Genomic DNA, 24,212 nt, shown 5'->3' with positions numbered 1-24,212 from the left:
AAATACTTAGCTCTTCAAGCGTTGTTGGATGTGGCGTTAAATGGTGAAATCACACAGCAGGAAAGTTAACTATGGACTACACACCCATGCATAGTCACACAGTCACAGGAGTCCAGATGGGCCATGTGTTATTACTGAATAATGAATGCTGTGTATACTCTATAAAAGATACATGGGCAGAGAGAGCTGGGCACCATTCATGCACCGTGGGCAGTTCAGTGAGGGCAGTTCCGGACGGTCCCTTGTGCAAATTTTGAGTTGTTACAAAATGTTCAGCATGTAGGTTTTTGGCATGCATTCTGCTATATGTGACCCAAGAAGGAAACATGTTTAGCTGCAGTTAGAGAGAGGGGGGGGGGGGGGGGGGGACACTTGCCTTTTAGACATCGTCAGTTGATATGTTGGGCTGGCAGTCTGCCCAGTGTCTGCAGTCACCTTGAACAGGCTTTTGTGGTTTAAACCATAAAACTTGGGAATTACACAGCAGATTCAATGCTAGAGGCTCAGATTTCAGAGTATCTCTCAGAAACACGATGAAAAATATTCAGCACTCTTGTGTTCATGTAAAATTCCGAGGTGGGGGGGGGGTCTGGGTGAAGGGTAAATGCTGCACTCATGTGGGGAAAATGAGCAGCGCCTCTTTTTCTCTGGAGTTGTATGACAGGACATCCGCCACCATCGTGTGCTGCGTTCAAATGCCCCCCAGAAAGCCCCCTTCCCTCTGAGAATTACAGTTTAAATTAAAACTGCTCGAACAGAAGTGACATATTTCCCTTTATACGCCTCTAAATTTATTTGAGAGCAATATAAACCAGTTATTTTGTGGATTAACATTGTAAAAACAAAAAAAAACTTTTAAAACAGGAAAGAAAAACAGGAATCCTAATATTTCCGATAGCACTTAAAAGCACCACCCGACACACTTCAGTCAGCCAGACGGTGAAACCACTGAAGGAATCCAAAAGTTACCAAATTCACATACCGTAAAGAAGGAGGAGTAACGAGCTCGGTTTTTTTTAAACAAGGAGGGTTAACTGTAAGTATTGACTACCAGATAAACTTCTCTCTCAATATAGTTGTTTGTTTGTGTTTGTGCCGCGAGGTAGCTAGTTGACTAGAAAGCGGAACTAGCTAACTAGCTAGTAGCACATTAGCTAGGTTAACGAGTTGGATCCTGTCCTGTTTACGATCCTTACGACACTGCTGCAACCTTTCCGACAATGTAAGACAACTTTAATCAGATTTTAACAGACTATTCGACACTCTTCGAGAGAGTTTCAACTATTTTATTCTGTTTAAAAGTTATTTTGGGGGAGTATACAGCCAAAACGTTGGTAACTTGGGTGTGGGGGCTTTGAAGAAAATATCTATTTCCTTCCTTCGTCACCTGTTGATCAAGTGACCCTCGTTGTATAGTCGGCACTTAACTTTATTCCTCTGCTTTTGAGATAACCAAAGTCAGGTGTGCTGACCTATTTAATTTCCACAATTGGCGAAAACCTTGGTTTTATTGTCTCTAATCATGCTGTGAAATACATACATGATCATGGTTTAGGGTTAAGTCTGTACAGCATGATGTCATCGACCCTCCTTACTCTTTGTTGTTTTAAGGTCAGCTTAACACAATTCAGACTTGACCTAAATAAAACGTGTTATGATTGAGGACACAATGTAGGGTGAATTGTAGAAAAATATCGCCTCTTATCTTTCATTATGAAGAAGGAAGATATCAACATAAAATGATTGGGATCAAGTGTGTGTGTGTGTGTGTGTGTGTGTGTGTGTGTGTGTGTGTGTGTGTGTGTGTGTGTGTGTGTGTGTGTGTGTGTGTGTGTGTGTGTGTGTGTGCTGCAGTCACAAGTGGAGGAACAGGTTTGGGTAGACTAACAAGAAATGTTTCTCTGTAGCACTTGGGGGGGGTTGGTGCTGTGAAGAAACTGCAACATGAAAGTCCTTTTAGGCTGTGAATACATGTAGAGTGGTGTCAGTCTTGTGTTATCGAATGTGAGGTGTAAAAAAGAAATATAGGGCTTTTGCTTGTGTGATGATGGGCTCAAATACAAAATATAATATCGTGTGTGGCTTGGGAGTAACCTTGTAATCACTGTCATGAGGATGAATCAATATCCAGCTAATCAGAGGTCAGTTTTCCTGGCACATGTAATTGATCTTTTGGCGTTGACGCGTTCATCTGCTTGTGTTGTGGCTTGGTCTTTCTAAAGTGTGTGTGTGTGTGTGTGTGTGTGTGTGTGTGTGTGTGTGTGTGTGTGTGTGTGTGTGTGTGTGTGTGTGTGTGTGTGTGTGTGTGTGTGTGTGTGTGTGTGTGTGTGTGTGTGTGTGTGTGTGTGTGTGTGTGTGTGTGTGTGTGTGTGTGTGTGTGTGTGTGTGTGTGTGTGTGTGTGTGTGTGTGTGTCCGTCCGTGTCCGTCCGTGTCCGTCGTAAACTCGTAGTATCTTGCCAAGTCACAATCATCAGTTAGAAAAAGCAGTCAAGCCTGTGTGAACCAAATGCCCCGACTCCCCTCTTTCCAAAAAGAAGAGAAAAATGCAGAGTCAACAACATTAAATCCTCTGCACTGTCTGGCAAGTAGACTATACGTGTTCCCTGTCTTTTTTATCTCAGGATGTTTGGTTTGCTGCAGGTTTGAAAGGGAACTTGAAGTTCAGGGGTTATTTGAGAAAAAGGAAAATGCCACTTGAACTTTAAAGGAAAAGAGGATAAAGCTGTTTCCTGAATGGTATCTTTTGAAAATAAAAAAAAAAGACGGAGCATTGTGTTTTATGGCTAACCGGTGCTGTCCTCCACCTTTTTTAAAGTGCAGAGTTTCTGCATCACAGAAAACAAGCTTACGGCTTGGCTTACGAAGATCTTGATCTTGTGCACCAATGGCTGTCTGAGGCTGCCGTCACACCGCTCGTGTCAGTGCACCCTGTGACGCTAGGCGGCATGAAGGTCACTTGACGCACAGAATAAAAGATATTGTTTGGATTTGTGTCTGTTAAAACGTTCTGCGGAGTAGCTCATGTTGTGATCAGAACGTCTGTTCAAAATGGATTACGCAACCCAGTGAAACCACACCTATTACTCATGTTCTGTGGCTTCTGCCTGTCTGTGTAGTTGTACCCATGAGAAACCAGTGTTTACCACATGGAAAGTACTGTGGTGGTGACTCTTTGCTAAGTCTCTCATGTCGTCCTGCCTTCCTCTAACACATGGCGGCCTTTTAATTCTGATCCCTTCCTCTTTTCTATGCTTTGTCTCTACATACAAATTAACTGAAAGCACTGGAAAATGTTGAATTTCACAAGCAGTGGCCCTTAGTGGCCAACCATGATCACCACTTCCTGCTACTGGTTTACAATAAGAGCCTCTCAGTGACACTTCCTGACTTCATGCCCGCCCTGCTGTGCATATTTTGCAAGCTCATGAAATCTGAATTTTGTCCTCATTTAATTGGCTGTGGGAGTTCCCTTTCAGTAAGTCACATGAGATCAGTGGTTTAACTGAATTATCTGTTTCTTTTGAAATGAAGCGTTGTTTTTTTTGTGATCCATTAACTGACACGAAGGACGTCTTCAATGAGGAGCAACCTAACCACATTGTATTTGTAAACCTTCTACCGTGCGTTCAGCCAATTGTAGTGTTTCCACTGTTAGACAATAATTTATTGTGGTTGCATTAATACTCATTTTTTTACATTATAAATTATCCCCAACTCTTATTGTGCAAATTATATGATTATTATTACGGCATGAGGAACCTGCAGATAAAATCATCTGCTCCTTGTTTAGGCCATAAATGCTAATATTGTCATTTTAGCCCTTTAAAGACCACTTATTCTAAAAGGCCTACACTTTTGACACTGCATATAAAAGAGTAACATGCTTTTTTACACAAGTTTGGTTTATGAATTCAACTTTTATCATTTCATCACTCTGTTATTTTTATGACTTTAAATCAAGTATTGGTTTTGTGGTCACCTTTTGGTCGGTTTTACGTACTTTTAAATCTGATTTCACAGCCTGCTCATCGCTGTTCTCTTATTGTGGTCAACCATCCTGCTACTAGCCACACTGCAGCTCAACTTTACGCCAACAAGGAGCTGCTGTAGGCTCACAAGAAACAGAGTTTTGCGTCATCATTTAAAACGTTGTTTGTTTCCTTTTATCAGCAGGACGTCTGTATGTGTTCAGACTCCCAACACTCCTCCGGGGGCATTAAAAGAGCCCGCTTTGTTTAGGTTTTGCATCTTCTTCCCTTTCCATGTGACATGAACACATTGATGTCCTCATGCAGTAGATGTTTGGTCCTTAAATGTGTTTTCCATATTTATGATTTCACTCTGTAAATATATTCCACAGCAGTGAGTTCTTGGCATAATAATGTGCTGCAGCATTAAGCATTCAAACACTGACCCCGATTTACATTACATGAATTAGAAAGAACCAGAAAAAGTCTTAATTCAGCAGAAGTCTTGGTCACATTTAAATAACCGAACTTGTGGGATAATTTATTGTATTTGGAATCAATATGATGCTTTATTCCCTCTCACTTCAGTCCCTGGTCTGGAGAGTATTTTGCGTTGTCTTTCATACTAGCCTGCAGTAAAGTAAGGTCTCAGATCTGTTTTAGTCACAGAGCTTCACAATAATCGATGCCCTCTGATGTGACTGAATTTTTTTTAAATTTGATTTTCTTCCAGGCCGCAGAAAATCGAGCTCGGCGCCACAGGGGCAACCTCCAAACAGAACAGCAACATGGATGACATGACTGTGGAGCAGATCGCCATCAAGTCCAACCAAGTGACTGACGAGGTACTGAGACGCACGCACACACACACACACACACACACACACACACACACACACACACACACACACACACACACACACACAGTGCTTCCTCTCATTGTGTTTTTCTCTTTGTTTGAGTATGAAACTTCCTTAAAGTAATATTCTGTCCAAAATTTGCCAACCTTTGACTGACACCGTTCAACTATGTGACACTGAAAAGGAATATTTAGGTTCATTATCACTTACATTCAAGCAACAAACAAAACAAATGCACGTATACTAATTATCCCCAAACCAGCTACATCTGATGTAAAACTGCAGTTCAAAATTAAATGAATGTAAACAAATGCTGCTGGAGCTGAGAATGCAAAGTCTAAAAGCAATACTTTGACATTTTGCATTCTTGTGAAGAGTTGGATGGGAGATTCAATTACACTCATGTCTTTAGGCCAAATAAGGTTATCTTAGCTTAGCATAAAAACTGTAAACTGGGGGAAACAGCTAGCCTGACTCTGTCTAAAGGTCTATGGTCTGTCTCATAAATCCACCTATCAGCATCTCCTAAAGCTCACTAATTAACACACAGACGTGAGTATGAACTTCTCGTTTGATGTCGAAAGTGATCGAATGCATGTTCAGTTTCTTCGTGTAATTTGTGTATTCGTATTATTTAAATATATGATTTCAACCATAGTTGAAAATCATCAGGATTTACCATTATTTTGGTGAAATAACCATTTTAGCCATAACCATATTGAAGGCTGCACATTTTTGTTCAGCTGGAAAAGCATCAGTAGGGTGAAACAATAACACACACACACACACGTACTCCTGGGCTTAAATATACAGTAGCACTGAAAGCGCAGACGGGGGGTAATTAGATTCATTGTGTTCACAGTTGATTATTAAGCTAAGCATTAATAGGACGCGTGTGAGGCTTTACGCCTAATTTAGCCGGATGGCTCCCTTTCCCCTCTGTGGCTTTGAGAGTTTGAATGTTGTCAGCTATATCTAAGCGTTTTTATTATCAAGGAGCTGATTGGTTCATCACCACCCTGGGGCACGATATGTTCAGCCATCTGATTCAAATGAACCTACTCTAGCTTGGCTTGTAGCTGTGCGCCTCAACTTCCTGTATTGTTGACTGTACCCGTCTGTGTGTTTTCTTCTTCCTTTGACTTTTTTCTCCATTTGTGCTTTCTGACTTAACCTGCGGTTTTCTCTTTCTCTGTTTCCTCCTCTTTACTGCTGCCTGGTTGACTAAGCAGCTCGTAGAAGGGACGGAGCATGGGAGGCTCCTTCTGCTAATGCTTCCTCACACTTTGGCTTTGGGTAACCGCTCGTACCGGAAACACTCGGCGCATGGCTGTCAATGTATCAGGGCAACGCTGCAATTTGTTATAAGGTTTAGGAAGTCTTCACACAAGCTGCTTCCCCATGTCCAGTCGTTAAAATGGCTCCCACGCCCGTCAACATTGTGGCAAAGTTATTAAAATGTTTGTGTGCTACTTCCTCATCATCCTGGTACATTGCAGCCAATTAGTACCTGTAGTGCATTTTATGTTTGGTTTTTTTGTGGATGAATAAGACTTGAATTGTGTGTTTTTATTTTATTTATTTATTTATTTCAAACCTTACATGTAGCTTTGCTGGAGCCTTGCACGTACCCCGCATAACTGTACTTCCATTTAAGTCATCCCAAAACGAATGATAAAAATACCAGGCCACTGTCTGTATCTCAAAGATGTGTCGCAGCACCCCAATCTCGAAAATTTGGCTCCGGCAGTGATTTCGGGCTTAATTAGCCAAGTTCAAGGATTTTTAGGAGGCACAACGTCATGTTTATCCACCCACGTGATGTTCTGGCTAAGCCAACAGGAAACATGGCGGAGTTCAACGTGTCCCTCGCGCCAATTCCATGTTTGTCTGTTTCTCAACTCGCTGATTAATGTATTCAAAGCAAACATAACTGAGAGAGGATGAGGCATCGGCTCCCCGCTCTCTCCTGTTAATTAGGGATGGTAACAATGGAGTCATGCCCTGAGTCACTTCCGTGCTTTGCTCCTTTTGGATGCTCTGCTCTCTGTGCAGCTCTCGCTATTAATAGAGACACAAAAGGCCTGACTCACCTGAACTGACTGCATTCCAGTTCGTCGTCAACTTTTTTGTCTGTGTGTGTGCCTGTGCATGTGTGTTTTTGTCTGTCTTGCTGTAGATTGTTAACTTTTGTGCCACAGTTAGTTTAGACCCATGAACACTGTAGCTGTGTCCCAAATCCATACGATGGATTCAAAGGAGATGTGTGGTGTGTTCACACGGGAGAAATGGCAAAATGAAGTGTACTAAACGCTGAGTTTTGAGTGTGATGAAACTAAAATGGTAAACTCGAGCATTCAGTTTATTGTAACATTTTGTATCGAACAGCCGATGATACTCACAATTGAGAGGCAGGAACTTAAGAATATTTTGCCTTTTTTCCAAAATATAGCTTTTAATCAATTGTCAGAATAGTTGACGATTAATTTACTGTCTGTCAGTTAATGGATGAGTTGACAAAGTTTGAACTGGAGGAGGGGCTCACAGCAGTCCATTAAACGTCAGGGAATAAAGAAAAATAACTAAAAAATCTCAAAGCGCAGGATGATTTATTCAAAATGATTGTTTTGTTCAACCAATATCTTAGAAGACTAAAATAAACCAGCACATTATATAAACGGAAAAGCATCAACAGTGTGGATATCACGGGATTCAAAATATAATCCGTGTTTATTTCTCTAATCTTGAACAAATTGTATAAAACAATATGTACTTTTAGAAATAACTTATCAAAACTGTTGAAATGATGGTAACGCTCTGGTCACTGAAAATCAAATTACTGCATGTTTAATTCGATAATTCACCATCGTGGTCTGATCAAATTAATTAAATTGTGTCCATGATGTGAAAAGTCTTCGTGATTTCAAGGAAATGATCTTCATGTGTTCCATCTTCTGCTATAACGGCCTTAAAGCGGCCCGATGAATTCTTAAATAATCTCTCTGCTCATGCGTGTGTGTGATGCATAAACGATAATCACTGCTGAAATGTAGTATTCTGTTATTAATGCAGTTTTGGAATAAGACTGTCGTAGGTGTAATACACGTTATGTCCACGAACAGACTGTATGATGAGTTTCCTCTACCTGAGATCTCAAATGAATCTAGATGTTCATTTTTGATTGTTTTTATTAATTTTACTCTCCTCCTTTTATTCACTAACACCTGCTGTTTTTTCCTTCAGTCACTGGAAAGCACACGCAGGATGCTGCAGATGGCAGAGGAGGTGAGACTCTGACAGTTTGTATTGACACAAAAGCATCTGATTTACCAGGTTCATGTTTGTTTATTACCTGGATGAGGATTAGGAACATTGTATTAATAGCATAGTCTTTTAAGTTGAAAGTTAATGTTCTCCATTTTACAAGGAAGTATTAGGACCACTGTTGACTATTAAATGTTCACAATTTAATGTTCTAGTATTTCGAGGAGTCATTTTCACAAGTCATAGTATCATATGGAAAGTTTGTGTTTATTATACTAGCCTGTCTGTTTTCTCAACGAAGCCAATATCCTACTAAATTCCTAAATGTATCAAAGCCTGATGTTTTTCATTCTTCATGAAGCGTACATCTGTCTGTAATCTTTCCGTTGGTTCTGAATCTTTGCTGCTCTTGTGTCTGCAGAGCAAACAGACCGGCACCAACACCCTGGTGATGCTGGACGAGCAAGGAGGTGAGGAGACGTACAAACAACACTGCTAGTAGTTTTGATGCAGATGTTTCCAATTTGTGTTGCTCTTTGTCTGTGGCAGAGAGTGAATGTTAATGGTTCTGTGGAAAAAGTCACCCATAGTCACCCATTTTTGGGATGTTCGTCATGCTATCACACTTGTTTTGCAAGTTTTTGTATCGGCTAAAATCAACCAGATGTCATTGTGGCACAATACAAAATGCATTATTCCAATAACATTTGGATTTAGACATATCTGTGTTTTAGTGTGCTTCAGCATTAGCCTGAATAATCATGGGACCAATTTGTCATTTCTGTAACGTGCATCCCGAAATATTATTGTAGTAAACCAGTGTTCGGTAATGTCTCGGGACAAACCATTTGTCCCAATTTAATTTTCTTGTGTTTATTGGCTGTAACTTTAATGCCTTCCCTGTTTTCGGATTGTTCATTTGTAGTTATTTGATGTTTTTCCTGCATAATGTTGTTTTTGGTTATGTTTTTGTTGCGACCCAGTTATTGACCCAGTTTAGGATTCCTCCCAGTGATCATTGACGGTGCGATGTGTAATGGCTGGCCACAAGCTCCAAACAAATTGGGGGCAGTTTTTCCACCTCCCAAAAAAACCACTCCAAAAAAACCACTCCAAATAGAACTATGTGAACTATGCTGTGGTGTAATCTTTACGAGTGGTGTTGGCTTAAAGCTTGCTCCGCTCAGTTTTAGCAGGAACTATAGTAGCAAGAAGACCCGGTGGGTGGAGGAGGTTCGGTGATTTCAGCTACACACCTGTCACGTTTCATGACTCCAAGCTAACAACTCCTGGTGTATGAAATGTTCCTAGATATAGAGAAGAAGAATCTCAATTTGTGTGTGTGTGTGTGTTTCAGAGCAGCTGAGGCGTGTGGACGAGGGCATGGACCAGATCAACCAGGACATGAGACAGGCTGAGAAAAACCTGACTGACCTCTCCAAGTGCTGTGGCATCTGTGTCTGCCCCTGTGACAGGTACACTGAACCTGTGTGTGTGTGTGTGTGTGTGTGTGTGTGTGTGTGTGTGTGTGTGTGTGTGTGTGTGTGTGTGTGTGTGTGTGTGTGTGTGTGTGTGTGTGTGTGTGTGTGTGTGTGTGTGTGTGCGCGCGCAATAGGTATGTAGCTGGTTTGTGAAGGAAATTCACAGTGATGAATAATACCAATATAAGGAAGGGTTATAAAATCAAGTTTGTGTTAATTTGCATATTTTACTTTGATACATGTTACGCTATGTAAAGTGGGAGGGACTATTCCCGTTCATGTTCTCCATAGACTGTTAGATGACTGACAGTTGGAGGATTGTTCCATTCCCCCGGAGTCCTGTGTCACATCTTCTTGTCAAATGTGAATCTTATGGTGAAAAGATTGTTAAACAATTTGTCGCATTCACAACTGCTTATGGATGAGAAGGGAACGTGACAGTTCTTAAGAAGACTGGTGCTGCTCACTGCAGAGCATACTTTACCTTCTCCATCAAACCCAACTGGCCTGCAGTGTGTGTGCATAGTAAGATCATACCTGGTTCTAAACATGGAAAACAAATCTCCCCAAAATGCTTTCCCTTTGGAGAAGAGGATTCTTTGAGTACCGTAAGATAAGGTAGGGAATCTTTTGAATTTGCTGTGTCCGTAGTAATAGCCGACTCGTAACCTTTTTGTGGATGCTTTTTATTTTGAAGGCCGTGTGGTTGTATTTAAGTTATTCTAGTTTTTATTCACACCTGCGGATTTCCTGGTTTTTGTATTGACTTTCCTCTTTTCCTCCAGAGTGTCGTCGATCGAGCACGACTCAAAATACAAGCGTACCTGGGGTCTGAGAGGAGGCGGCGGAGAAACTGACTCGAACGGCTCAAAAATCGTCTCGAGGCAGCCCTCGGGTGTTCGCAACGGCCAAGCCGGCCAAGTGAAGGCCGCGGCGCCCTCCGGCCCCTACATCAAGAGGTACGAGAACATTATCCCAAGCATGTTTTTAATTTGTATGTTGCATGTAGTTTTCAATTGACTTGGTGAGCCTTGCGTAACATCTACAGGATAACAAACGATGCTCGTGAGGATGAGATGGAGGAGAATCTGGATGCAGTCGGCAGCATCATTGGCAACCTGAAAACGATGGCTCAGGACATGGGCACCGAGATAGACCAGCAGAACAAACACATTGACAGCATCGCTGATAAGGTAGCGGTCTGATGTTATTGACGTTCCAATCGTTTCGGCCTGTTCATGCGCATTTTTACTTTTTCTGCGATGACTTGTATAACGAGGTCGATGGCCAAATCAAAGGGATTCTGTGGAGTTTTTCACCAATTGTAGCTCTATAGAGCAGTGATTTTACAAGCAACGATGCACGAACCTCATGGTTCCAGGCTGTTTCGTTGATGGACAGTTGCTGGACAGTTGCTGGACAGTAACGCGGAAGGTCTGCTAGTTTTTAATCATGGATGTAAACAATGCAGCATTTAGCGAAGTGTTTTAAATCGGCTTTGCAAACGGAGGGAAGAAAAGAATCAACCGAACATAAGAGCCAGCTGCCGACCAAACAACTGCTCGTTTAAGGAAAGCCGGCTACTGTACTATATTCATCTTTTTATTCTTATAAAATAGTGTTATGTTGATTAATAAGTTGCGATTCGCTATTTGTGTACATTTTACGACCCCTGGCCTCCACTTCAAACGATGAAGAAACGTGCATTAAAACAATACACTGAAAACACTAAAACCCTTAAAACATCTAGTAAAATAGTAGAATAACATCAATGTGGCATGTCTTGATAAACCTTACAGTGAAGGTGTCACTGAATATATAATAATGAACAAAGTTGTATGTGAGGAATAGGTTGGTTTCATGTATGAATAGCTATCCACAGACTGTTGTGACAAAATGCACTAGAACCCAAATTCTGACATGGAATGGATGCTCCATTGTTTGAATCCATTTAATAATTAATTTGCAAAGCATCCATCTTTACTAGGCAGCAGTCGTCTTACCCACTCAAAAAAAAAACCCTGCGCATTAGCAGTAGAGTTCATGAACTCCACAGGGAACTTTAAATGTGTTTTTGTTCTGCATTTGAAGTCGGTGAAGAGTCCATGCGATGCATATTCACCCTTTTTAATTGATTCCTTTTCGTTCTTTCAGGCGGAAATGAACAGGTTTCGTATTGAAGAAGCCAACCAGAGAGCCAACAAGCTCATCAAGTAGACAACGAACCCTTCTTCTGCCCGTTCTATCATCAACCTTGAGCCTCTGTCGCACCACCTACACACGCACGCACACACACACACACACACACACACACACACACTGCATACTTGTGCACATGCATCTTTGACATAAAAAAAAAAGAAGAAATTCAGTCAGGAAGAATCTCTTTGCCAGCGCCGTGCTCGCCTTATACTGCACTAAGATGTAAATATAATACGCAAACATTCTATATTTTACAAATTGGCCGCCATCTTTGACACATGCATTCATAGTCACGATGGACTTTGAGAAGCAGGAAGGGCATCAGCACCTGCACCAAAGAGGAAGGGACTGACTGTCACTGCTGGTCGATACCAAATATGTATCATATCTCAACATTCAGAGGAAGGGAAGTAGCACAGGTCAGCTGCTTGTCTTTCTTATTGTTTCTTTGTTTGGTCTTTCTCTTAAAAGTGTGAACCATGTTTCTGTCTGCGTGAGGTCATGGATACATGCCGAGCTGACTTTTAGTTCGCATTAATTAACGTATCCCTTCTGTCGGTCCCATCTTCATCCCGCTACATCGAGTTTAATCATAAAACATTGACTTTGAAACAAATGCGTCTTATTCAAATCCTTTATTAATTCAACGTGTAACTAGGTTTATTGTATTGTGTTTTGAGATTGTGCTTATTTAATAATTCTTTATCAAGCAGAAATTACTTGTGAATAAAGTTGTTCGACACTTTGTTCTCATATCCATGTATGCTGCTTCAGATGTAAAAGCTATTTCATAAGATAAGGAATGTGCTTTGGAGTGAGTCACGGCAAATCCTTTCATGCTACAATTCAAAGCACAAAACTCCTGAATGAGCGCAATTCAATATTGTTTAAAAAGATGTTCTGACTGAGAAGTCAAGGTTGTTACTATTGCAAGAAAATGGTGAGGCGCTGAGCTGGTGTTAGAGATTTAATATATACTAGTAATCAATGTGAAGGCGGGTCAGTCTGCACCATGAGGAACATTATCATTAATTAAGCATCGAGTATATTTCATAACGCTGGATACCTGAAACGGTAGATTTGTCATAAATGGATAAATTCCGCTACTTCATACTTAGTGCCTCTTGTGATTTATCAGTCCGTGTTGATGAAACATATTGTAGCTGTTGATATTAATTGCCCATAGTCATTCTTTTAATCTAAATTCATTCTTCTGTCTTCGTCATCTCCGGGTTAATGGAGATTTATGGCACCCAGGAGGAGCTTTAACAGCCTACTCAGGGTTCCTAGTGAGTCTGGTAATATGCGGAGAATTGAATTTCCTCAAGTTTGATAATTGCAGTCTTTAAAAAGTATGACGACAAATGTCCAGTTGTGAAACGCATTGTTTAATCCGCCATAGTTTCTCATGCGCTCTAGGTCGTTGTCATTATGGAATATGCGGCAGTTTTGTCATAATGAAAATAACTTAAAAGGTTACAAATTTAAGAAATAAGTATTTTTAATTAATAAAATATTATTTAGAAATGCGCGACTGTGCAGGAACCCCGTCGGTGCCTTCCGGATGATCCATGGTTGTGTTGAGACAGCCGTTTGTATCGCAAACTGCTGTGAAATCTGGCTACACGAGGAGCAGAGCTGCAGTCAAAGGATAATATCTAGTGATGGAAAGCATCATTTGTTTTGCCGAAGCCGTAGCCAGGCGGAGAAATGACTGCTGGCAGCGAGATGCTACAGTATACGCGTGAATGAATGATGTCAAGGAGGCAAATGTTGACGCGGAATATGTCCCGGCGGCCTCTGTTTAGGCCTCACTGTGCAAATTTGGCTTATAATAAAGTAATACAGAATGCTGGAAATATCGCTTGTATGCTTCTTCTGGCTTATTTGCTTTGAAGAGAAGTGATGAGCTCCGCTGCAGTCGTACACCTATTGAGTTATGACTGTTATTCAGGGATTTGTATTGCTGCAAGTGATCATCCTCCGCCTGTTACTTGTCAGCTGAGATGTAATTCGTCGAGCCCGAGGCCGGCTCTGTCTTCAGGCCGTTTATTCATTGTTTCACAAACAGCCACTGGTATGTAAATCCAACCTTTTTGTCAATTTTCACGATGTTCATATGCAGCTCGTATCTGAAATTAGCTCGGTTAGCAGTTGACTGTTTAACAAAGTGCCTGTTTAACACCGGCTTCTGTTAAGTTGTTTTTATTCAATAAATCTCTTCTGAAATGAATGTTCTTGGACATTTTCAATGCATTAACAATTAGAATGAAATCAGTATTCATTATTTAAACATCTGCAAAAGTACAACTGGACATGAGTTTGATATTAAGGAAAGAGATTCAAATGACAATAAATGGACTCAAACTATAGATTCAGAAGTTTATTCTCTCAAAATGTATTTGATATTTCCTGTTAACATCATTTTTGTTTTTTTTGGATATTTTACATAGCTAGAGAGTACAAAAGGCAGATTAAAAACCACTGAACAGAAAAAGCAGATTAAAAACCACTGAACAGAAAAGCAGGAATTAAGGAGTGGAGGAATAAACAAAGTGGAGGTGACAGAGTAGGAAGTGTTGGAATCTGACTTCCTGTAGATAGTGACCAATAAAAACAAGACTGAATAAAGGTTTCCCAAACCATTTAAAGGTGCTTTTATAACGGATGTGATTACTGGAAGCTGAAAAACATCTATTTGTTAAGATGGCCACAAGAAGGTTGTTGATGTAACATTATTGTTCCTTTTCTATATGTAAATAATCTAGACAGAGATCATCATGATGCTACCATATTTCCTCTTGAGCTGAACAGTCTGCATCTTTCTACGCCTAACTTCCATCATTTCTATGAGGTCACTTGAGTTGGACCGTGGTTCAGGGACGGAGCCCACAGTACAACAAGGCAAGACTGCAGTGGGTGAGTGAACGTGACAAGTTAACATCGATAAATGCAGTTCCACGTACTCTATACTCCCCGTGTATCGACTCAAATGTCTTATTCTATTATGGCTTTATTGTGGAAAAGTACCAAATCCTCACTTCCTCCTTTACATTCATGTTAAAGACACATTCCCTCAGCTCCATACTGCTACTGTATGATTCCTCGCCTTAGATGAAGGTCCTGCTGTGTGGTTTGATTCAGCCGACCCACGGCTTGTCCTTGACTTTGGCTGTTTATGTAAATCTGGTTGAATAATGGTCCATTATTTCATTTCTAGTTGGCTCTAATTTAACACTGCTTTTGTGGTACATCAAATGTAGTTTGTGATATCCGAGGGGTGTTTCGTAAAGCAAGATTACCAGTTGAATCAAACTGGTCTCACCTCGGGGACCATGGAAACTTTACCTTCCGGACTAGCCCGGTGTTTGCCAGCTTAGTTTAGCTTCACCTCAGGCTGAACCCCAGTGTTTTGTACACTAGTTCCTGTTAAATGTAACACATTTTGCTCACTTAAAATTTGAACTCTTCTATTCGTCAGTCACAATTCCAGCTAACACGTGTTCATTTAAATGCACTGCAACTAATATGAAGGCTAAAAAACAACTTTGACCCATGACTGTACTCATGGTTTGCAGCTTCTTCACCATCTGTTTCCTCTTTAAATGTCACTTAAATGACTTTTGAGGCCGGCAGCCAATCTGACGGGATTTCACCAGATGGAGGCTGTTATTTAACTCGTCCAAACCAAGAAGCATTGTCCAACTATTGCCATAAATGACCTGGCTGGAGTCTTATTGCATATTTAAGAGTTGTTAACGGCATGTTGCGTGCATCTTTGTATGTCAACTTGCCTCTTTACGTTCATGTGTTGCACTTATTATACGGAGAAAGTTCACATTACACTACACTGCAGCTAAGTTGAGTCTGAGTCCGGCAGTGGTTTTGTTAATTTTTTTAAAATAATATTTTACTCTCCATATTGTGGAGAATATGTGCCGCTCTGTGGCAGCAAACATCGCAGGTTCCTCATTATGAAAGAATGACGTCAGTGCTTCGTGTCTCGGGTCTTTGTTTCAAAGTAAAACACACTTGGCTTTAGGAAACCGATTAATCCTGGACCAGTTCATTTCAAGTCAGGCTTTCCACAATCAGAGCTGTTTTTATTAAGAAACACCCCTCAGATATCGAACACAATACAAGTTCTAATGCGTGTCCCTACAAGCCAAAGTTGAAGACATAAGGCAGGTCAAGTGTGGTCTTGACTGAGGGTTCAAGAATATCACAATAGCACCATATCAAACCAACGTAAAACATACTTCATGCAGCTGTAGATATATATACTGTTTGTGTATATATGTTAATGAATAGATATGAAATGTAGGGTTCAATACACAAGTGTTGAATATATTTAAAGTTCACAGAAATAACGACCGCCACAGTTCAGTTGAGAATACGACCGCACTCGATCAATAATCACAACTGGTGTCTCGTGACCATTTTAAAATCTCAACAGTCGAACCCTTCACAGTGCATTTAGTTTGCATGCCTGCAATTACACTTGTGTGTGCGCTGTACTAAGGTTTTGCTCTTCACCAAGTCTTTACTCCGCATTTACAAAGCTTTTTAAAGTCTGTTGAACTCACTCTGGTTCTGTAAGTAGCGTTGAGCGCTCCAAATTCAACCAGCACAGTATTACAGTTCACAACCATTGTATAAGGCAGATGAATAAAAGTACTCCTTCGTACTCTTGTGTCACCCCGTGCTCATTACAGGCCTTCACATTGTACATGGCTATATCAGAGCATGCCATACGAAAGCAAATAAAACGCAGCTGAAGAAAAGGTTTTACAAACATTCTTTGGTTGAGTGTGAAAGGAGCATTCCTGTGCTTTAATTGAATTGCTTTGAATTTGGCATTTGTTAAAAACAACACAAAGAAGAAAAAGTGGACCTTTGCAATGAAACACTGGCTTAAATACAAGTGATGGCTTCAGCCTAAACTACAATGTATGTATGTTTACTCTTGCAAAATAATATTAAAAATCTAGTGATTTAAAAAGCTGTCGTACACCAATACTACGTTCTCTTTCCAGGTTGCCAAGGCAACCCCCCCCCCCCCCCTCCCCTTCCCTTTTGATGGCCTTTCCATCTCTTTTTTACTTCTTTTTGGCAAAGCGACTGAACTTCTTTTCCTTGTCTTTCTTGGCAGAACTGGGCTCCGGGAGTGCAGTTGAGGAGGAGGGATGAGAAGGAGGCGGCAGGCTGAGGGCTTTGGCCCCTGAGGGCCCCGACGCCTCCTCCGCTGTCAGGGGCTGAACGGCCTTCTCCATGGCCTGGCTCCAACGCTGGAGCTCCTCCTGAAATTAAAAAACACACACCACGGAGGCTTACAAAGGGAAGTCCACCTCCAGAGCAGTGTGTGTTTTGGGCTCTTGCTCTATTTGAGTGAATTATAAAGTGTGATGTGGTTCAAACATTTAGCAATGAAACTTTAAATAAGGTGTTTGTGAGGCTGAATGAGGAGTACTGATGATAACGACCTCATCGTGAATCATCTTAAACGTAACGCTCCCCGTAGGGTAGTCTCACTAACTGATGGAGGAACCTCATTAATGTCAGCTACTTACATACTTAATCCGTTCCAAATGACTGAGACATAATGTAGCCATCTGAAACAGCTTTTAAAATGTAATATTCATATGTATGTACTGCAACACCCTGTGACTCCTGCTTTACAGTACATAAGGTCAACGATTATATGAATACAAAGTCCAGAACATTCAGTCTCGTGTGATTTGTGGAAAGCTTTTTTTGTTTATCTCTCGATGGCAAGAAGCTCACCTCGTCTTTACACTGGAACACGTATTCACTGCCGTCTCCAAGACTGAGAGGGGGAAAGGAAAGTGAAGTTAGGACTTATTGTGTGGAGGAGTGCCAACAGAAAAAAAGAGTAACATAAAGACTAAACTGTTTTCCACAAAACAACAAAGCTCTAACTCTTGTTTGTGAAATGTAAACACTGGCAGCAGGTCTCTCTTCTAGCAACTATTAGCAAAGTGAGGCAATTGAAGTGGGCAAGCTTAGCTCAGCCTGTAGACTGGAAACAGGGAAATGGCTATTCTGTCTCTGACCAAAGGTAAGAAATGAATGCTTATATCTCATCTGTACATAAAAACTATAAAATACCAGGTTGTGGTTTTACAGAGGGTTATTTGAAGACTATTTCTTGGCCCATAAAACCACATTTGATCTTCTCATCTTATTCTTGGCAAGAAAGCGAATAAGCATATTTCCCGAAATGTTGAACTATTCCTTTAATTAGCAAACAAATGTGAAAAACCTGAAGGTGGATCAGAATTCTCACCGTAGTTTGGAGACGTGCTTCTTTTTCTTGTAGTTGGTGAGGATCTCCCAGGTGGCGTTACTGAGGGACAAAGGGTCCTCGCCGTGATACGGCACCGCGTGGCCAAAGCTCTTGGCATCCTTGTAAGCCGACAGCTGACCGGGCTTCAGCACACAGTACAAGTTGTTCCAGGACCTGAGAGGAAGAGGAAGGGTAAGAAATTAAGGGCTTTCATATTGATCGCTTCAGGAGGCTAATTTCCGGTGATAATGAAAAAAATGTATTTAATTGAATTCCAATTAAGAGAGCCACAACAACAACACCACTCCATTAAGACTGAATTGAGTTAATTAGTAATGAGTTGGATTAGTAATGAGCTCACTACTCTGTAACAACTGTTAATAGCTGAACCCAGCCAGAGCCTGTAAGACAGCAGTCGGGTTAGACTAAACTTTCTGGGTAGCTTGGGCATCAACACATTTACTTGAGTAGCTGGAATGTTCATATTAAAACACAGATGCATAATCATCTTAAAATCAGGTGGCTAAAAAAGAAGGCAACACATTCATAATCTACACTTTGTGAAGTGAAGGAGTTTTTTTTATAAACTTTTTTCACTTTGCCAGCCGTGAATGTACAGTATATACATATATGTATGTATAAGTTTTTCATTAGCTCCTTGTTGAACTGTGCGTGTTTTAAAAATGTCTGTTTTACGTCAAGTTCTCCAGTGTACAGTTGAGCGTATGTTAAATATAACTAAAGTTTGTGCTGCTATATTGTGAGTTATCTTTAAGACTTAAAACTGGCGAACATGTAGCTCGTGCAAAAATCTTTTATTTTCCTTTACTTCCTGTTTTACTTTTTTGTTTCTTCTCACACCTGCCATCTAAAAATGTGTCTGAGTGTGTGTGTAAGCTTCAGCGTCTTAAACACAAAGTTTTCAAGTGTGCTCATAGATTTTTCTGGATGTCTGGACCGGTCAGTGATGGATGATCTACCGTCTACCTATTTGAAGCCTTCTTCCCTGAACCTTCCACATCATGTTTGCGGCCAAGCATGCCCTCCTGCAGCACAGTCTGGGCTCTGAGGGTCTCGGTGGGCATGGTGGCAGCCCTCTCTGGTTCTTTCGGGGCCGCCGCTGACACAGAGGGCTCCAGCTCCAGAGAACCACTCTCTCTCATCTCGGACACTATGGCCACTGTGGAGTCACCGGCTGTCTCCTCCAGCACACCTGAGCTGGCCTCGACTGCTCCAGAACCAGACTGGAAGAGAGACGGAAATAGAATGAGACAGTCGATCATTGATGAATCAACGTGCACGTTGGATTGGATTGGAGAGCAGAGTGTACCGCTGATGTTTAAATCCATGACTGTCTTTAGAAGCGCTTCAAGGGCTTCTCAACAGAGTCAAATGTAGTTTGTTTTGGAGGAAGTAAAGGAGCTCTTTTAAATGCAGGAGTTAGTAAGAAAATAGCATCGAGAGGTTGATTTTCTTGTCTTTTTTTTTAAACCTTCAGCATGCTTAATAAACAGAGTTACTTACCAGTGTCTGTTCCTCAGCAGTGCAGAGCTGTGAAGATTCTTCTACAAAACCTGTGTCTTCTCTCCTGGAGGAAAGAGGACAGCATGGGGTCTGCATGAGACCCTTTTAAGAGCAGCGGGTGAAGAACTCTGTTTATTGTAGAGAGGGAGACTGTGTGCTTGGAAGCAAGTTTAAAGGATAAGGTTCTTTGTCTTTATCTGAACAGTGTATATGTATATATGTGGGATGCTAAATAAAGAACTCAATGAAATGTTATGGAAAATACATAGTATAGCATGTTGAAAAAAGTCTGAAAGAAATCATAATAAAGCATGTCAGACAAGTATGTCGAAAAATGTGATGAAAAAGTCATAGTATACTATGTCCCAAAAAGTTATATTCGGCAATATAGCACGTCAAACAATATCAGTGTAGTATGTTGCAAAAATATAGAAAACGTCACAGTATATATGTCACAAAAATTGATAAAAAGCCATAGTATAGAATGTGAAGGATGTCATAGTATAGTATGTTGAAAAAAGACAAACATAAGAAAAACACCATAAGAAAGTCAGTCTAGTATGTAGCAAAAAGTCAAAGTTTAGTATGTGTGGCCCTCAGTGATCGAAACCCTGATGTTCATAATAGGTATGCCTGCATGTATGTGGGAGTGTGTGTACCTGCTGTCCTTATCTGAGCGTTGCTCTTTAAGGAACTGCTCCATCTCCTGCTGCTGATTCCTCAGCTCCAACAGCTCCAGCTGCAACACAGTAAAACTGCAATCAACAACTGACACGTTGCTGCGAGTTGTGGCGTAAGCCTGCAGGTAAGATTTTTTTCTCATTCGACCATAACGTATATATATTTTTCAGCAGCGATGATGATGTTTTTGTCCAAACCGTAGTGAGGCGCTCCAGTGCAGAGAAGCGCTCCTCCCATGTGGCGGTGGATTTCTCAAAGGCCTCGTGCCTCTTGAGGAGTTTCTCAACCTCGTCCACCGTGCGGCCCAGGTCTCTACTGGACACGTAGGGCTCCTGAGCGATCAGCCAGGCCTCCGCCACCGAGGCGTCCCGGGAAAACTGACACACCTCCAGAACTTGGAAGCAACAAAGACAGCGGGTCATCACGACTAGAACCTTTTGCTTCAGGAATACTTATGCTGGGTGGTTGTCCATCTCGTAAAAAGCAGCATTTTCTCTAGACTTAAATCTGTACAGGCAAAATATAATGGTTCATAAAACAGAGAGACATGTTAAACTTGAAAATAAAATTCGAAAGTTTAGTTGAAGGAATCACCCGATGTTTAAGAAAACACAATTTCTAACTGTGCAGAAACACGATAATAGACTTTGTTCTTGTCTCAGACTGCAACAAAAGGTGCTTATTGGAGTCAAAAGCCATGGTGCTCTTTCATGTGCAAAGGTTGGTACATTTATGAGCATTCACATTAGTTAGTCATTTAGCAGTTTAGTATAGATTTGTGAAAGGAATAATACATGTGGAGGTTAGTGTGGTTTTACTCACAGAGTCTGAGCCAGTCCCAGCTGTCGTCCCACTTGAACATCATCTCCTTCCTTTTCTTCATCAGCTGTACCAGCTTCTCTTTGATCTGACACAAGCAGTTATACAGTCGCAGTTACATACCAGCATTATTAAACAACTCAGCTCCAAGACTGGTTATTATCCTCTAAGAATTTCTATTGTGGAGCAATTAACCGCACATTAAATTCAGGCCGGGGTCAATTGCTCATTTAAATTCTTTTGGCTTTTCCATTTCTAATTAGTGTTTGCTTATAGTCTCCCCGATGAGTGAAAGATGAGTGGATTTTTTTTCTTTCGTGGCAATCCAATTGGTTCCATTGTGCCAGACAAGAACAATCGCTCCCAGAAAAGTAATTAAATCTAATGAAAGCAGCAATTTGAGGCCCAGCTGAGGATGAAAAGAAGCTGTCTTTGCTGCTGAAGCCTTACCTCAGCAGAGTCTCGGTGCTTGCGTGTCAGCAGGGCCTTGCCGAGGTCTACGCAGTCATTGAAATTTGCTCCCCTGGCCTCGATCTCTGAGCGGATCCCCTGGTGGTACTTCTGCAGGAGCTCCACGGATGAGACATCCCTAATGCAGAGAAGGGAAGGCTATAAAGGGATAACAGGCAATGTGTGAAGCTTATCTACCTCTGTTGGTAGGGACTGGAACTGCAACAGTAATGACCAGGACAGTGTCCTTTCGTCAAATAAATAGTGTAGTTGTACTTTATACATTCTACTGGTAAGATAGACAGTTTCATAAAGAGATAATATCCTAAAAAAGAGAAAACCGCCTTTGTAAATGGCAGAAATCAATGTTGATTTGAGGCTGAAATTGACTGAACGGATATCTAATTAAACGGCGAAGTCCTTGTCCGAGTTATGCTCACCTGGGCTTTTCCTGTGTCTCTATCTGCTGGATGATGCTCTCCACCCAGGCCATCAGGTCTCGCACCGTTGTGAAAAAGCGGAACTTCTCCGCCGTGTCCACCAGTTGCGCCCTGCGGCCGTCGCAGGCGTCAAGCAGGCCCTTCCAGGCTTCCACCACCTCTCGTTCTTTAACCTGGATGGCGTCCGCTTGTCCCCCTGCGTATTGGGCGTGAAGCCGTGAAGCCGTCTCCTGGAACTGTTGAACCTTGTGGAAGGAGAATCAAGAGTCAAATCATTAAAGTCATTCATAAAAACTAAAGTCTACCTCCATTCAAAACTGTGTTTTGCATCGTGTTACTCGACATGGATGTTTGACCTCCACTGTGCAGAGGGAGGTATGTGCCGAGTTTGATACTAGAAGGCTGTTTCTACCTTGATCTGCTGAAGGGGTCCAATATGCAAACTACACAAGTGTTAATCAAAGATATTTAAAGGATCGAGCTGACAGAAACAGCAGAGCACAAACAGTGGGTACCGTTTGTTAACAAGAATAAAATGAAATAATATTAACTTTTTAACGGTTATAATCTTTTACTGTTATGATCTCATTTATATTCTTTGTTTGTTTTGTTATTGCTTTTACTGTTTCTGTTCTAACCATGTAAAGTGCCTTTGAGTACCTTTTAAAGTGCTTTACCATTATTATTCATTTCTTTTAAATGTATCAATAGGTTTTTCATCCCAAAGCAATGGGATGAAGAGGCTGAAACAAATGTAAAACTCCCCCCACAGGACCACCGTTAATTGCTCCCTACCCTTTGAGAAAACTGTTCACAGTTGCCCAAATATTGCAGCACTCTCTCCTCCCTCTAGAAATGAATCATCAAAGTTTGCCTCTGGGCCGCTGCCTGCTGTGTTCCCGCCGTATATAAAAGGGCGGATCCCCTGTGTTGTACCTGTTTGCCTAGAGCGCTGATGTCTCGCTCAAAGGCGGCGTGCATTCTGTGGAAGGACTCGGCTTTGCTGAAGTCCTCTCCCACATCATCGGGCAGCTCTTTCTGCTTCTCGTGGATCTGAGCGACGAGCTCATTCCCATCGTCAAAGTACCTTAAAGAAAAGGGTTCAACCTCTCAGTCTCTCAGGTCTGTGTGTATTATCATCACATGTACAGTGTAAAGTTGTAATGTTCAAATTGACAGCGCTATTGTAACCAGATGTTTTCTGGTTTGATGGCGTTAGTTCCTCCAGATATCAACATCATTCTCCCTTGTTTGGACACGTTACGTTACAGGATTACACGTGCGATCCTAACGGCATCAATCCAGATAACGGGCCATCTTTCGGCTCACGGTCTGGTGCGTCGATACTGTTTTTCTTACTTGAGCAGCTCGTAAGAAGTAGTGAGGAGCTGAGCGCGAGTGTCGATGAGCTCCAGCAGATCAGCCCAGCTCTCATTGATGGTGTCTTTCCACTCTGCCATGGTGGCTGCCTCGGGGTGGCCGGCTTCGATCAGCTCGTCTATCGTCTCGTTGACCAGGTCCACTCGCTCCTGACCCACCATCCCCGTCTCCCGCGCAAACTCTCGGAACTTGTCCCTCAGAAGCTGAAGAGACAAGACAGATGTGTTTCATAAAAAATGAAATAACGGGTAACAACATTTGTATTTTTGGGGGGATTTGGTTGAGCTTTCTTACCTGAATAAGGTAAGGCACAATTCTCGGAGTCTCGGAGAATTAAATTTTGTGGCCAGTGTCTCATGTGATTGCATGTGTGTGCATGTTTTTTTTTTTGTGTGAATAATACCGTGACGTGGTCCAGGTCCTGGCCCATCTCCTGAGAGGAGGCCACCATGTCTCTCTCTGCGATCCAGTGTTCCAGGTACTCCACCTCTCGGCTCAGCAGGAAGTGGTGGTAGGTGTGGTTCAGCTTCTTCCTGCGGTCCTCCGCCAGCTCCTTCAGCCCCGCGTACTGCTTATCCACCTGGCCCTGTCGCCTGATGATTTCCTCACTGCACACAAAGAAAAGTGCGAAGACGGAAGGAAATGAGACGCAGGGAGGATGGAGAAAATGAGAAAATAACAAAGAGATTGGATTTGGGTTTACTCTAGATGAGGTGTGTGATTAGGAAACAGGAATTATCACACTTTACATGCTTGTCTCTCTTTATCGCCCTAAACCACAAATGACTGAGACAACATGAGTAAATTAAGTTTGTGAGATGTAATTCTTTTCTGT

The 24,212-nt window shown here is 41.6% G+C and overlaps 2 protein-coding genes across 3 annotated transcripts in view; one reads left to right on the top strand and one right to left on the bottom strand.

Annotated features, from left to right (window-relative positions):
* Positions 1–911: 911 nt before the first annotated feature.
* snap23.1 (synaptosome associated protein 23.1) lies at positions 912–14,066 on the top strand. Of its 2 annotated transcripts, none has more exons than XM_079287343.1 (8): positions 912–1,036; positions 4,703–4,814; positions 8,073–8,114; positions 8,515–8,563; positions 9,451–9,568; positions 10,360–10,533; positions 10,623–10,767; positions 11,729–14,066. In XM_079287343.1, exons 2-8 carry the CDS (start codon positions 4,758–4,760, stop codon positions 11,789–11,791), a joined length of 648 nt encoding a protein of 215 aa, XP_079143469.1. In that variant the 5' UTR covers positions 912–1,036; positions 4,703–4,757; the 3' UTR covers positions 11,792–14,066. The 2 variants fall into 2 exon arrangements, with proteins under 2 accessions (XP_079143469.1, XP_079143468.1); XM_079287342.1 differs by lacking the exon at positions 912–1,036 and adding an exon at positions 1,114–1,222.
* Positions 14,067–16,828: 2,762 nt separating this feature from the next.
* The window catches only part of sptb (spectrin, beta, erythrocytic), a 41,870-nt gene continuing 34,486 nt past the window's right edge, over positions 16,829–24,212 (bottom strand). Inside the window, exons 25-37 of the mRNA XM_079287341.1 lie at positions 23,781–23,985; positions 23,357–23,580; positions 22,934–23,084; positions 21,998–22,242; positions 21,558–21,696; positions 21,111–21,195; positions 20,486–20,682; positions 20,267–20,346; positions 19,608–19,671; positions 19,071–19,327; positions 18,084–18,257; positions 17,561–17,603; positions 16,829–17,076 (exon numbers count right to left, since the gene is read on the bottom strand). Of these exons, the coding sequence (XP_079143467.1) occupies positions 16,876–17,076; positions 17,561–17,603; positions 18,084–18,257; positions 19,071–19,327; positions 19,608–19,671; positions 20,267–20,346; positions 20,486–20,682; positions 21,111–21,195; positions 21,558–21,696; positions 21,998–22,242; positions 22,934–23,084; positions 23,357–23,580; positions 23,781–23,985 (2,065 nt within the window). The 3' untranslated portion in view covers positions 16,829–16,875. The remainder of the gene's footprint in view (positions 17,077–17,560; positions 17,604–18,083; positions 18,258–19,070; positions 19,328–19,607; positions 19,672–20,266; positions 20,347–20,485; positions 20,683–21,110; positions 21,196–21,557; positions 21,697–21,997; positions 22,243–22,933; positions 23,085–23,356; positions 23,581–23,780; positions 23,986–24,212) is intronic.

Source organism: Melanostigma gelatinosum (genome assembly GCF_949748355.1).
Source record: "Melanostigma gelatinosum genome assembly, chromosome: 16".
Taxonomy (NCBI): domain Eukaryota; kingdom Metazoa; phylum Chordata; class Actinopteri; order Perciformes; family Zoarcidae; genus Melanostigma; species Melanostigma gelatinosum.
The sequence above is the reverse complement of the archived record's forward strand: the minus strand, read 5'-3'. Positions and strand labels throughout refer to the sequence as shown.